Raw genomic sequence first — 13,929 nt, 5'->3', positions numbered from 1 at the left:
TAGACTTTCTATTGGCATGTATCTCAAGATAAGTGCTATGCGTTAGTGCAAGTGAGTAACCACGTATGTGTATTTACAAAATAACAGCTGCCAAGCTCCGCCTCTCACCGATAAGAGGTTCGGAAAAGCCGTAGTTAATTGGACATGTTTTCGAATTACGACTGTGGAAAACACGGACTAACACGGATATATATATACTCAACAAAAAAGGAAAGGTTAACATGTTTCCTTGGTGAATACCTGTAAATGAGTGAAAACAAACTGACGTTTGTGCAATATTAGAAAATGGTAATGTTTTACATTACAAAATAAAAGGGGTTTACCAAAATCATTCAAGCGTGAAAGTCTGTATTAGCGAAAGAGTTGCACGAGGTTTTCTGCGACTAACTTGTATCTTCGCTTGAATTTCATAAACATTCAAACTGACAACTGTTCCTTAGATCCTTAGAACTTAGAAATCACCTAATCTTGCTATCTTTCAACTTTATCATTATGCCGCGGCAGTCACAAGTACAGCGAGAAAGGGCTGTAGGCATGATCCAGGCTGGAGAGTCTCGCCGTCGAGTTGCACGGCATTTTGGTTGCAGTGTTAAGACAATTTGCCAGTTGGTAAGTCGTTTAAACCAAACTGGGTCAACATCCGATCGTCCCCGAAGCGGCCCACCCGTAAAACGACCGCCAGGGATGACCGTCGTATACGATTGATACACAATCGATTCGTAACCGCACTAGAGACTACAAGGACATTGTTAGGGCGTCGTGTGTCTGCCCAAACAGTCCGCAACAGGTTGAGGGCCTACCAATTGAAAGCGCGGCGTCCCTACACTGGACCCAATTTGTTGCGACGTCACCGTAATAATCGGCGTAACTGGACCCATGTTCACCGTCGTTGGGCCTACGACAATGGAACAATGTTCTGTTTTCAGATGAGTCCAGGTTTTGTCTACAACACGGTGACGGAAGGCGCAGAGTGTGGAGGCAACGAGGGCAGCGTTTTGCGAACTGCTGCGTCGCAGAACGGGACCGCTTTGGCGGCGGAAGTGTAATGGTTTGGGGTGGTATTTGTGGGGGGACTCGTACCAGGCTTGTTGTATTAAATGGCAATTTAACCGGCATTCGATATCGGGACGAAATTTTAAGACCAGTGGTTCTGCCATTCTTAAGACGCCATGGCGTTGGCGCCATTTTTCAACAGGATAACGCACCAGCGAACACAAGTCGCGTCAGCAGAACTTTCTTGCAGCAGAATAACGTACAGGTGTTAGATTGGCCATCTAAATCACCTGATTTGTCACCGATTGAGCATGTCTGGGACGTTCTTGGGCGACGCGTGAGAGAACGTCAAAATCAGCCGTCAAACTTGCAGGAGCTGGCCCAAGCCTTGATCGCTGAATGGAACATCTCTCCTCGAATTATCCGCCGGTTTACGAGTTCCATGCGACGACGCTGCAATGCTGTTTACTTCGCAAACGGTGGCCATACCCGTTACTAATGGTGTTACCTTTGAAATTGACCCCAACGTCCTTTACAGTCGAATAAAATCAACTGAACGCAAAGTTTTATAATGAACCATGACTGCAGTTTTATCAGAATTGATCAATTACTTTATTCGTACATGATTGGTAAGGATTTATGAAGGGGTTAATTAATAAATCACAGAATAAAGTAGTGTTACCTTTCTTTTTTGTTTAGTATATATATAAGTCCACAACTACGGTCACTTGAAACGTCGCCGAAGAATCGACATGGAGACAATAAACCATCATCATCATCATCATCATCATCATCATCATCATCGGTCACTTGAATTGCATTGAAATATCACGAATGCCAAGGAAAATAACTTTATTAAATGTCCCCCACAAAGTTGATATTATACCATATTGTTTGTCTTCTCACTTCCTCGTACGTCATTATAAGGGGACATTGTATCTCACTACTGTGAGGACATTACGTTGATGTCCTGGCATTTACAGAGATGTATATGTGCCCACACAAAGATTGTCTCTGAAATTCAAAACTGGCCTCAATTTATTTAATATTCAGCAGAGTATAAGCTGGGTATAGGAGTTACACACACTTACCACTACCACATCTATAATATTGCTGTTGGAAATGGGTATCTCCGTAATGTCTTTGTGAAACTCAAGTTACAGCTATGACAGGCTAAATTGGAAAAAGGCGCTGTCGTTTACGGATATCCATATTTAAACTCATTTATTGATACCCATAAATCCAGCAGAACTAATTTATAGATATTCATAATTAGTGACTTTTTTCCCACTTTGGCTTGCCATACCCAACAGTAACGGCCCCTTCATCCCTCCTCTACCGTCTCCCCCCACCTTCTCGCATCTCCATAAAATGAAATCTTACATAATATAAATTAATAAATAAATAATTAAATTTGCAGATGACAAAATATAAAATCAAATGAGTGGACATAGAGGCGAGGCGTACTATTTACCGATCACGTACCATCAGCAGCTGGCTGACAAGCAAATATTTGGAATCGGTACGATAAGATCAACTAATTACAAACTTTATACCTAACCGATAATGTGACCATAGCATGGATTTCATATGAATTATCGTTAAATGTATTGAATATTGAACTCTGAAATCATTTTGAAAATGCAAAAAACATTAAAAAAAAACCAAGAGGCCCAGAGGGCCTGTATCACCCACCTGGATCTTTATGACCAACAGTACTATATCTGTGCATATGTTCCACGTTTAACACATTTGACCCCTATGACCTTGAATATGGGTCAAGATCATTTCTTTTTGCAAACTTTCTTCGACTTCATAAAAGGAACATATTGGCCAAATATAATGATTCTAGGCTTTTCGATATTTCAAAAGAAATTGTTTAAACGTTTTAACATATTTGACCCCTGTGACCTTGAAGATTGGTCAAGGTCATTTCTTTTAGCAAACTTTGTAGGTTACCATAAAAAGAACATAGTAGCCTAATATAATGATTCTAGGCCTTCTGGTATTTGGGGAGAAGTCGTTTAAAGGTTTTAACACATTTGACCTCTGCTACCTTGAATATGGGTCAAGGTCATTTCTTTTCGCAAACTTTCTTGGGCTTCATCAAAGGAACCTTCCAGTCAAATATAATGAATCTAGGCCTACCAGTATCTTGAAAGAAGTCCTTTAAAGGTTTTAACACATTTGACCTCCGTAACCTTGAATATAAGTCAAGGTCATTTCTTTTCACACACTTTCTTGGGCTTCATCAAAGGAACCTTCCAGCCAAATATAATGAATCTAGGGCTACCAGTGTCTTGAAAGAAGTCCTTTAAAGGTTTTACCGTATTTGACCTCTGTGACCTGGAATATGAGTCAAGGTCATTTCTTTTCGCAAACTTTCTTGAGCTTCCTCAAAGGAACCTTCCAGCCAAATATAATGATTCTAGGGCTACCAGTATCTTGAAAGAAGTCCTTTAGAGGTTTTACCATATTTGACCTCTGTGACCTGTATTATGGGACAAGGTCATTTCTATTCGCAAACTTTCTTGGGCTTCCTCAAAGGAACCTTCCAGCCAAATATAATGATTCTAGGGCTACCAGTATCTTGAAAGAAGTCCTTTAAAGGTTTTAACACATTTGATCTCTGCAACCTTGAATATGGGTCAAGGTCATTTCTTTTCGCAAACTTTCTTGGGCTTCCTCAAAGGAACCTTCCAGCCAAATATAATGATTCTAGGGCTACCAGTATCTTGAAAGAAGTCCTTTAGAAGTTTTACCATATTTGACCTCTGTGACCTGTATTATGGGACAAGGTCATTTCTATTTGCAAACTTTCTTCGGCTTCATCAAAGGAACTCTCCAGCCAAATATAATGATTCTAGGCCTTCCGGTATTTTGGAAGACGTCAATTAAATGTTTTAACACATTTGACCTCTGTGACCTTGAATATGGGTCAAGGTAATTTCTTTTTGAAAACTTTGTTGGGCTTCATCAAAGGAACCTTCCAGCCAAATATAATAACTCTACACCTTTTGGTATTTCAGGAGAAGTTGTTTAAATGAAAAGTTGACAGACGCAGGACGGACGGACAATGGACGGACAGACGACAGGACTTAGTTATAATTAACAAAAAAAAATAATAATTCTGACTGGAAATATATACGTTTCAGTAATCTGTTCAGTCTTTGCTCATTTTACTGTCGAGTTATGAAAATTTCTAAAGCAGTGTTAAGATTGGGCAGGAAAAAAGAACGATATTGTGATCAGACAAAAACAACTACGCTTGGTTTGGATCATTTCAGGCAAGACTTAGCTGAGGTATCCCCAGCTGATAAATGAAGACCGGCTGATAAATGAGGTATTCCCAGCTGATAAATGAAGACAGGCTGATAAATGAGGTTTCCCAGCTGATAAATGAAGACCGGCTGATAAATGAGGTATCCACAGCTGATAAATGATAATCAGTTGTGGATAAATGAAGTATCCCTATTTAATAAATTAAGTATTTCAAACTGTTAAATAGAGTATCCCTAGCTGAAAAATAAAGTTTTCCCAGCTACAAGGAGATATCAAGAAGCTTTATGTTGCACATTTTCCCCTGTAAGTTGGTAAAATGCACCACACCATATATAAAGCCTTGTCCTATCACTGGTTGTAATTGTTTACTTAAAATACTTTGTTGGAGAGAAATACCCCAGTGATCTGGTAAAGTGGAAGTAACTGAATACAGAATGGTGATAAAAATTTAAGTCCTGAAAGGTCAATCTGCCAAATAGGTTGAAGAGAGAGTGACTGCCATATATGTGGAGTCTTCCCCTTCTTTTGTTGCTATCAAATGCAAAATGAAAGGATACCAGCATGGCAGAGTGTTTAGAAGAGGATACCAAGTCAGAAAGGATGTCAACCTGTTCTAACCCTGATGAAAAAAGGACACAAACTAGTGATGGAATACCACTGTATTATCTTTATGAGTAAGTACAGCCAACAGGCCTTCATTTGGATCTTTACATAGCACACCTGTAGTTCATGTCAAACTACACATGTTCAAGGTACAAAAGTATGTGCAGGATGGGTCAAAATAATGAAAACTTTCGGATAACCTGTGGCATTTGAGGGTCACCATCAGTGGAAGGAGACTATGTTGCAAAATAAAGCATTATAAATCCAAATACCCGATATCTTGCTCTTTCTTCATGATGCTTGAAACTTTTTGATATCTCCATATAATAAATGAGATTTTTTTGGTCATAAATATATATATATACAAACCATGATGATGATGTTGATGATGAGTGAAAGTTGAATGATGTTGGAAGATGATGATGATGGTGATGTCACTATTTCATCCACATGACTCATGTGAACATGTGTGTAGGTGTAGGAATGTATGTGTGTGTGTGTGTATGTGTTACTGTCCTGTGCTAGGTACATGTTCTGAAAAATCTTGAGAAATATAAACAAAAAATGAAGATAAATGAGGTATTACCAAACGACAAGTGAAGCATCCCTAGTTGTCAAACAAATTCCTCAGTTTCACAAAGTGGGTTTCCAAAAAGAGAGTTTCCATACAGAATAAACAGAGGTAGGATTTCATCTGCTGCATGGCAGAATTCTTTTCCTTCTAAATGAAAATAAACTATGAGAAAATAAACCATACAAAATAATTTATTGTGATACACAGCCAACTGTAGTATATACACAAACAAGTGTTGATGGATGATCACATTAACAAATCAGCAGATTTGTGGTCAAGTTTGGCCACTTTTTGTATCATCACAATGGGAGCTAGGGGATAAAAAAACATCCCGACGTTTGGCACACCTAACATACACATAATGATAAAATTCTTCAGCAGTTCACTTTTCATTCATTTCCTTTTGTTTAGAATTGTAGTAAACTGTTTTATTTACTTAATTTTTTTTTCTTTTAATTTGGAGAGATGTACAATATATTTTTCCATAGAAGACCCTGTTGTTCTTATGTTTTTACATCATTACAGAAGTTAAATAATGGTTTTATCTGTAAATTGTCTAACCCTGCTTTTCCCTTCATATCTTACTATCCAAACTTTTATATTTCCTACCGCCTGAACAACTGGGCACAACTTTGTTGTTCTGTTTTTGAACTGATAGTTTAAGCATATATTAGGTATTAGAGAAATGTTATTACATACATATCGGATTGTGTAAATATCGGTTTGGTATTAACTTCTATATCAAAACAGACAGGACGGAGTTAAAGAGTTAAATGTTTTAACTTCTATATCAAAACAGACAGGACGGAGTTAAAGAGTTAAATGTTTATCACAATGATGGATACAATAGTAATACATAAAACAATATCTACACTACATACTGGCAAACTTAACACACGACTATGCCCCTCCCCCCTACCCATTCATCATGGACAGAAACGTGTAAGATGAATATACAAAATGAAACAGATTGATTCAAATAAATGACAAAATTATAAATATTCTCCCGTAAAATATTTCTTTTAAATATCAAAATAACAGACTTTGAGATTGACTTGATTTGTTGTTAATGGACGGATTAAATTGTCTTATAACATCACACAAAAATTAACATTTTTTAGCTATAATTATGCTATACATGAATCAGGTATGTGTAAATGTGCTGGAGCTCCACTGTACAGTACACATATAAACACTATGTTATCTAGAACAGACTTAGCACAGAAGGGATATATATGGCATGCTCAAAGAGCTCTATATTATGGCATGCTACATGACATCACAAAAAAAAAATTAAAAAAGTAAAATACAACGGTTTTCAAAAACAACAAATGCAAAAATATTGTGAAAATTTGGAATGCTAAAAGTCCATCAAGGCACAAATCCTCATCAGTGTTACTTTATAAACATATCTATATTGGTAATATAGACCAATATTGTATAAACATAGAAGGCAAAATTCTTTGAAAGAAATTGGATAACTTGAGATATATATCAAAAGATATTCAAGTTCGTTCTACTATAAATAACATCGCAAAAAATCAAAACATGATGTAATAAAAATGGTTACGGGAAAGAAAAACAACCTTGACCTTGTACAGGTAACCTTGGACTTATAATACAAATAATGTACAATGGTACATATGAGTGTCCACAGCTTGTCTCTAGCTTATATCACAGTTCATGTAGTCTCTCTCCAGTTTACATCACAGTTCTTATAGCCTCTATCTGGTTAAAGCATCACAGTTCAACATAGTTTATGTAACCTTATCAAAGTTACATCACAAAGTCTGTGTAGTTTACCTATCTCTAAGGAACATTACAGTTTGTGTAGCCAGAGTTACATCCTATTATATGTCCCCTCTTCAGGGTTTATCACAGTGCAGCTTTGCTCTTCGGTCCATTAGCAGTAAGTATTGCATACAAAATACCGGTAACCATAATCTGATCAAACTTTCGTGGAATGATTGAAACTAAACATGTATAATGATACAAAGTCTTGTAGATATCAGCAGTAAGTTTTGTAATCAGCAGTATATACAGATATACATACAAGGTCTTTTCAGACCCCATTGCTGAAGCTTTGAGAGCAGCATATAAATTAAATTAGTCATCAAGCTGACACAGGGCGGCCACACCGCGATTAATCCAGTGATCCTGAGTCTTGTCTGATGCCAGTTCTATAAAGAGGACAAAGTTGGTGGAGTGACCAGTGGTGGACAGAACACCTCGTCTGGCACTGGTCTTGTACACAGGACAGGAATATGTGTTCGCTTTAGCAAACTGGTCCATACGGTTGGGTTTCAGCCAGATCTGTAAGTCTTGATTAAGGAAATGCATGTTGCAATGAGTAACTAGGCTATACACCTCAATGTTTACACTGATCCAGAGAATCAACACCTTCCTATTGTGCCCCCTCATATCTCTCATGTTATAACCACACCCATTGCTTATACACTTTTGAATTCTCTTCCTACAAGGATGCTTCTAACAAAATTTGGTCAAAATATCTTTATCCAAGGAGAGGAAGGATTTGAAGTTTTTCTTCATTTTCCCTTATTTAGCCCAGCACATATGCCCTCAAGGAGCCAGGCCCACTATTTAGCCCTGCACTATGCCCTCAAGGGGCCAGGCCCACTATTTAGCCCAGCACCTATGCCCTCAAGGGGCCAGGCCCACTTTTTCATAGCACTGAGACTCCTTCCCCTCTGTATGCTTCAGAAGAAATTTGGACAAAATCTAGTCATTTCTAGAGAATGAAGGTTTTGAAATAAAATTGCAAATTTGCCCCTCTTTGGCCCCACCCCTTCAGGTCCTTATAGAAAATTGATTTCTTTTCCCCAAATTTGGTCAAAATACTCTCATCCAAATAGAAGAAGAAGAAGCCTTTCCTCTCTTTCATCGTTTGGCCCCACCCCTCTGTCCTACTGTTTATACAAAATTAAGTCCCCTTCACCCAAGAATGCTTCAAACCGGAAGGATTTTAAAGAATCTGCTAAATTTCCATTTTTTTGGCCCTGCCCCTAAGGTACCTGGGGTCTCAGATTCATCCTTTATACAATAATGGTTCCCTTTCCCTAAAAGATGTTTCACACTTAATGTGCTCAAAATCTATGTAGTTGTTTATGACTGGAAGCGATTTGTTAAAGAAGTTGTCGGATGGATGGATGGCAGATCTGTGTTAGCATTAGCTCAATTACACAACTTGTCAAGACAATATTCAATTTACAGATGGATCAAGGTACACTAAGCATCTGTACTACCTCTAGCTTCACTGCAAAGAATTTATAAACTTGTTGACTTCAAAAGGATACCACAGGCATGGGGTCGAAAAGAATCTTTGGTAAGGATTCTCCCAATACCATTTTGTCTCGGTCCCAGCGAGATCCTTCTAAGAACAAACCCTGGAAAGGAAGGAAAAAAGAATGTTTATTTCAACTGTTTGACAGATGTAATAAAAACTTTTATAACAAAAGCTAAACAACCAGGAAAACATGTTTAAAAAGCACACAGATATCAATAATGCCTTACATAAACAAAGGCTCCATTTTCAGGTTTTTCAGTCATTTCCTTCTCTTCCTTTGTCACTTCAAACTCAAAACCAACAGCGTCAATGGGAATGGTATACTTCCGTGCATAGTTCTGAGACACACCTGATAGAGAGAGACTGCATTAATGAAATCATCGACAAGAATCTAAATATTGTAATATTGTAAATATTGTTTACAATATGTCAGTGGCACTATTACATCACTAAAAAGTTTAAAAAAAACATTGCCAAATAGTTCAAAATAGGTCAGTGAAGCTATTACAATGTGAAATAGTTAACAATCTGTTAGCGAAAAGATGTATAGCTATTTTGTCACAATACACTGTACTGTTACCTAGAGAACAGTTTATTTCAAATAACAGATATATTGTTATATCAAGTGTCATGAACAAAGCCTCTACCAGGAAGCTGTTTTTCCTTTTACCTGTAAGGAAGGACTGTGTGAAGTAAAATCCTGAAAGCCAGAAAGTTGGAGGAATTCCAGCATCTATCCATTCAGAAAAGAATTTCAATCTACAATGACAGAAACATCACAGACCATATTAATTAAGTTGTTGTATTGTGTCATGTAAGGTCCATATATCCACTTCATCAGGAGAATTTCCGTAATGCATCTAATGGGTTTATGTCATTTTTCTGAAGAATGTTTTGCAATTTGATAAGATCTGAGTTACATGATAAAACGGAGCTCTTCAGATTCACAGGACCAGCTCTGACACAGATTTCTCAAGATCTATACAAAATGAATTGAAGAGAGTGTAATGCTGTACCTTGCCAAAAGGTCGTTGATATAACTACCCATGGGTTTAAGTGAAGGGTAGGACTTTGAGGCCCACACTGTAGGCACTTTGCCATTAAGCATGCTCTGAAACACCTCCTCAAGGTCTGAGGACATGAGCACCAGTCCCTTGATGGCTTTCTGTAAATTGATCAGTGAAATTCGCACCACTTTTGTCAGACGATTAAAACGGATGAGCTCCTGTCTCAGTACTGTGTTCATCGACTCGTTGTATACTACAGGGTACTTATTTATCACCTGAAAGACACAAATAAGACATAGTTACAATAGGAATTGCACTCAATTCCAACACCTGTCACCATGGTTTCAAAGAATCCAGCAAAAAATCTCATTTTCAAAAAATGTTTACTCAAGGTGGATTTTTTTGGATCCTGCAGATAATTAATCTAGTTTACTCACATGCTCCATGTCAAAGTCTGCTGGCAACTTGCTGAGGATATCAGCAGACAGGTCCTGAATGACGGAGGCAGTAGATTTACCTCCCTTGCTTTGTTGTCTTGGAAGAGTAAGTAAGATGTTGTCAAATAACTGAAAGAATGAAAAAAACACACACAAATGAAAAAGGGTTGCTTTACTTACTAAATGTTACAGGAAAAATTCAGTTTTATCTTATCATAATAAAAAGAGTAAAAATCTTGTTCTGAATGGGCAAAAGCTGGAAAAATACAAACCAACTGTGTTTCTTGATTGTCTTTGCTGATATCAGCATTTTCATGTAGCCCAAATACTTCTGGATTAGGGTTAATGGGTAGAGTCCTGATGTAGTCAATGTAGCTTTGATGTTCACCTTCCTCTGGGGCATAGTACAGTCCACTTGGAGAAAACCTACAACAAAGAAAACTGTTAGCCTGTACGTAACTTACACAGTCAAACCATTAATACAGCCCATCTTGTTAGTCTGTACCTAACTTACACAGTCAAACCATTAATACAGCCCATCTGGTTAGTCTATATCCAACTTACACAGTCAAACCATTAATACAGCCCATCTGGTTAGTCTATACCTAACTTACACAGTCAACCCATTAATACAGCCCATCTGGTTAGTCTATATCCAACTTACACAGTCAAACCATTAATACAGCCCATCTTGTTAGTCTATACCTAACTTACACAGTCAAACCATTAATACAGCCCATCTGGTTAGTCTATATCCAACTTACACAGTCAAACCATTAATACAGCCCATCTTGTTAGTCTATACCTAACTTACACAGTCAAACCATTAATACAGCCCATCTGGTTAGTCTATATCCAACTTACACAGTCAAACCATTATTACAGATTTCCAAACCCTTTAGCTTGTACACAATTAACATAAAAAGACCAAAAACGAAACAAACACCAACTTATGCATTCTATATTCAATGTCTGTGGTTAGTATTGGTATAAACCAATCTTAGGCATTATCTGTGATAATAACCAAAGTTGCAATGAGGGGTATGGCCTTAAATCCCTATGCTTTCTATGTTATCGACACAATTTTTGTCAGGAAGAAGTAACAGCATACTTGTAGTCCTTGTTGGTGATGATTTCCTCTGTGAAGAAGATGGAAAGGATAGAGACAAGGAGTCGTCGGTCCTTGTCATCTGTTACACGACCACCATAGTTACACTGGCCAGTCAAATAGGTGAGAGCAGGAAGAGGCAGCTCCTCGTAATCATTCAGGAACATCTACAACAGATCAGCTAACATTATCCACAAGCTGCCACTGCCAAAATACACCTGTCACATATATGTATGCAGTATTCAGTAGAGCAAGCCCATTAATTTGCCAGAATTATTTTCTGACTTATCTAAACATTACATTTAAAAGATATGAATATCTATTCAAATAAGCAACTTTGTTGTAATGAAAAAGTTTATCTATGAAAGTTCCTAAAATTGCTGTTGTATCTGTTGAAGATGGGAAATACATTTCCATGTGGCACAGTTGTTTTGACCTACACCATCAGGCATACTTAAGCATAACATCAAAGTCAAGTGAACAAAGATTCAATGACAAATTGTTGAAATGTCAGTGAATGTTGAAAGATAAACAGAATACATGATCAGTGCTTTAAGATATCAGCTGCATTTTACAAAACACAACAGAAAGACGAAATAGACATATGATAAAAACACTGACCATGTATTCTCAATTTATCCCAATATAGTAAGGATATAAATCAACACCAAAATAACTGTTTCACATCCAAGACATGTCAAACACAAACTTGTGCAAGAAGATTTCTAATTCATACAAGATTTAAATGAACTAAAACTTTGACTTTTTTTCTTCCCAGAACTATTTCAAGTTCTCAAACATCCGAAGCAACACACCCAAAACACATACCAACATCTGCCGGAGACTGATACGTAGATCAGATTCATTGAATTCATATGGAATATTCCATCCCAAGGGACCAAACTTCCTGCGTTCCTGTACCATAGCATGGAAGAATGACAGCCCAAACAACATCTTGTGGAACTTAACAGGCTGTAAGTAGAAAAATGAAACTTAACTTCAAAACTGCAGCCATTTTGTCTTTGTCTAATTATTATGAATTTTGATTTAGATGTGTGAATGACATGACATTTTCAAAATTTAAGAGAAATTGTGTTTATGTATATTCCTATTTAAAGACACTGAAAACATCACGATTATCCAAATGAATACCAACTTTGTTGCAACCGCCAAAGAAGGAGGCATCAGAGATAGGGTCATTGAGGTAAGACCGCAAAAGATTGGCTCGCAATCCCTTAGGTGGCTCATTGGTCATCTTCACACCTACAAGTAAAAACAGGGATAGGTTTAGTGATTGAATGTATCTGTAAAATAACTTGAAGTGTTGGTAGAACATTAGAATCGGTTAAGAATTACCTACCATTCTGTAAGATAGATACTGGGAACTGCTCTGATGGGTAACTGGTCAGCCAAAGGCGAAACTCCTTATGGGTCACTTCAGGTACAATCACCTGTAAACACATATTACAAATTACTTCATGGCCTGTGGTGTAAAAATCAATTCCTTTTGTCTTTAACTTTATCATCTTAATATTTTCCTTTACTAATTTCTACTGTTTTGAGTTCAATCCCATCCCAGACTTTCTCACATGCACCAAATATTGTGTCAGAAGGTTTTCTAATCCATTCTTTAATGCTGATCAGTCTCTTCCAAAGTTTCGCTATGCAGCTGTGTGTAAACCCTATTCTCAATTTTGATAATATGTTCCATTACAGATGTATTGCAGGTTCATATCAGATTTAGAAAATCAAAATCATTTTCTGTCAACAAAAGTTCCTAACACTGAAATAGTTAATCAAGAGTTTCCAGTCCATTGTATTGATTACTCAGATACCTCTATCACATATAGCCTCAGGTCTCTGATATATCAGTATCATGGTGCTTTACTTACTTCCTCACATATCTTCTCTAACTTGGGCATCCAGCTGGTGGCCAGATGGCAGTTCTGCAGCACTACCCAGGAACCATTTTTGATTGCTGCATCAATCATACCTGCTGCTATTGGACCCTGAAACAACCAATGCCTGTATAAAGTTTTGTGTATAATTGTTGACATGTGGTTGACACATGTCAGGTTACATGAAGCTGGATTAGTTATACAGTTTTGTGTATAATTGTTGACATGTGGTTGACACATGTCAGGTTACATGAAGCTGGATTAGTTATACAGTTTTGTGTATAATTGTTGACATGTGGTTGACACATGTCAGGTTACATGAAGCTGACTTAGTTATACAGTTTTGTGTATAATTGTTGAACATGTGGTTGACACATGTCAGGTTACATGAAGCTGAATTAGTTATACAGTTTTGTGTATAATTGTTGACATTTGGATTGACACATGTCAGGTTACATGAAGCTGAATTAGTTATACAGTTTTGTGTATAATTGTTGACATGTGGATCAACACATGTTCCATGAAGCTGGATTATTTGATGATTGTCTGACAAATACTTGGGTGTCAGTAATACTGCATTAAAACCTTATTCAAATTCATTGAAGATGTAACACGTTTCCGTGGGCGATGAAGATAACCTGCAATAGTGTGACCATGATACCATTGAGCCTGAAGACAATTGTAATGATGTAAATGGCCTCAACATATCATGAAAATGATGTT

General features: G+C 37.3%; 1 protein-coding gene across 1 annotated transcript in view; it reads right to left on the bottom strand.

The window, feature by feature from the left end:
- Positions 1–7,558: 7,558 nt before the first annotated feature.
- LOC132556290 (dynein axonemal heavy chain 3-like) overlaps positions 7,559–13,929 on the bottom strand; it is a 56,598-nt gene continuing 50,227 nt past the window's right edge. Inside the window, exons 62-73 of the mRNA XM_060220673.1 lie at positions 13,201–13,317; positions 12,669–12,759; positions 12,465–12,571; positions 12,137–12,280; positions 11,312–11,475; positions 10,473–10,626; positions 10,201–10,329; positions 9,773–10,038; positions 9,427–9,515; positions 8,984–9,105; positions 8,767–8,856; positions 7,559–7,765 (exon numbers count right to left, since the gene is read on the bottom strand). Of these exons, the coding sequence (XP_060076656.1) occupies positions 7,559–7,765; positions 8,767–8,856; positions 8,984–9,105; positions 9,427–9,515; positions 9,773–10,038; positions 10,201–10,329; positions 10,473–10,626; positions 11,312–11,475; positions 12,137–12,280; positions 12,465–12,571; positions 12,669–12,759; positions 13,201–13,317 (1,680 nt within the window). The remainder of the gene's footprint in view (positions 7,766–8,766; positions 8,857–8,983; positions 9,106–9,426; positions 9,516–9,772; positions 10,039–10,200; positions 10,330–10,472; positions 10,627–11,311; positions 11,476–12,136; positions 12,281–12,464; positions 12,572–12,668; positions 12,760–13,200; positions 13,318–13,929) is intronic.

The sequence above is a fragment of the Ylistrum balloti genome, unplaced genomic scaffold (genome assembly GCF_031769215.1).
Source record: "Ylistrum balloti isolate Yb309-2 unplaced genomic scaffold, AGI_CSIRO_Ybal_v1 Utg370558, whole genome shotgun sequence".
NCBI classification, from domain to species: Eukaryota; Metazoa; Mollusca; class Bivalvia; order Pectinida; family Pectinidae; genus Ylistrum; species Ylistrum balloti.
This window is presented reverse-complemented; position numbering and strand designations above follow the sequence as displayed.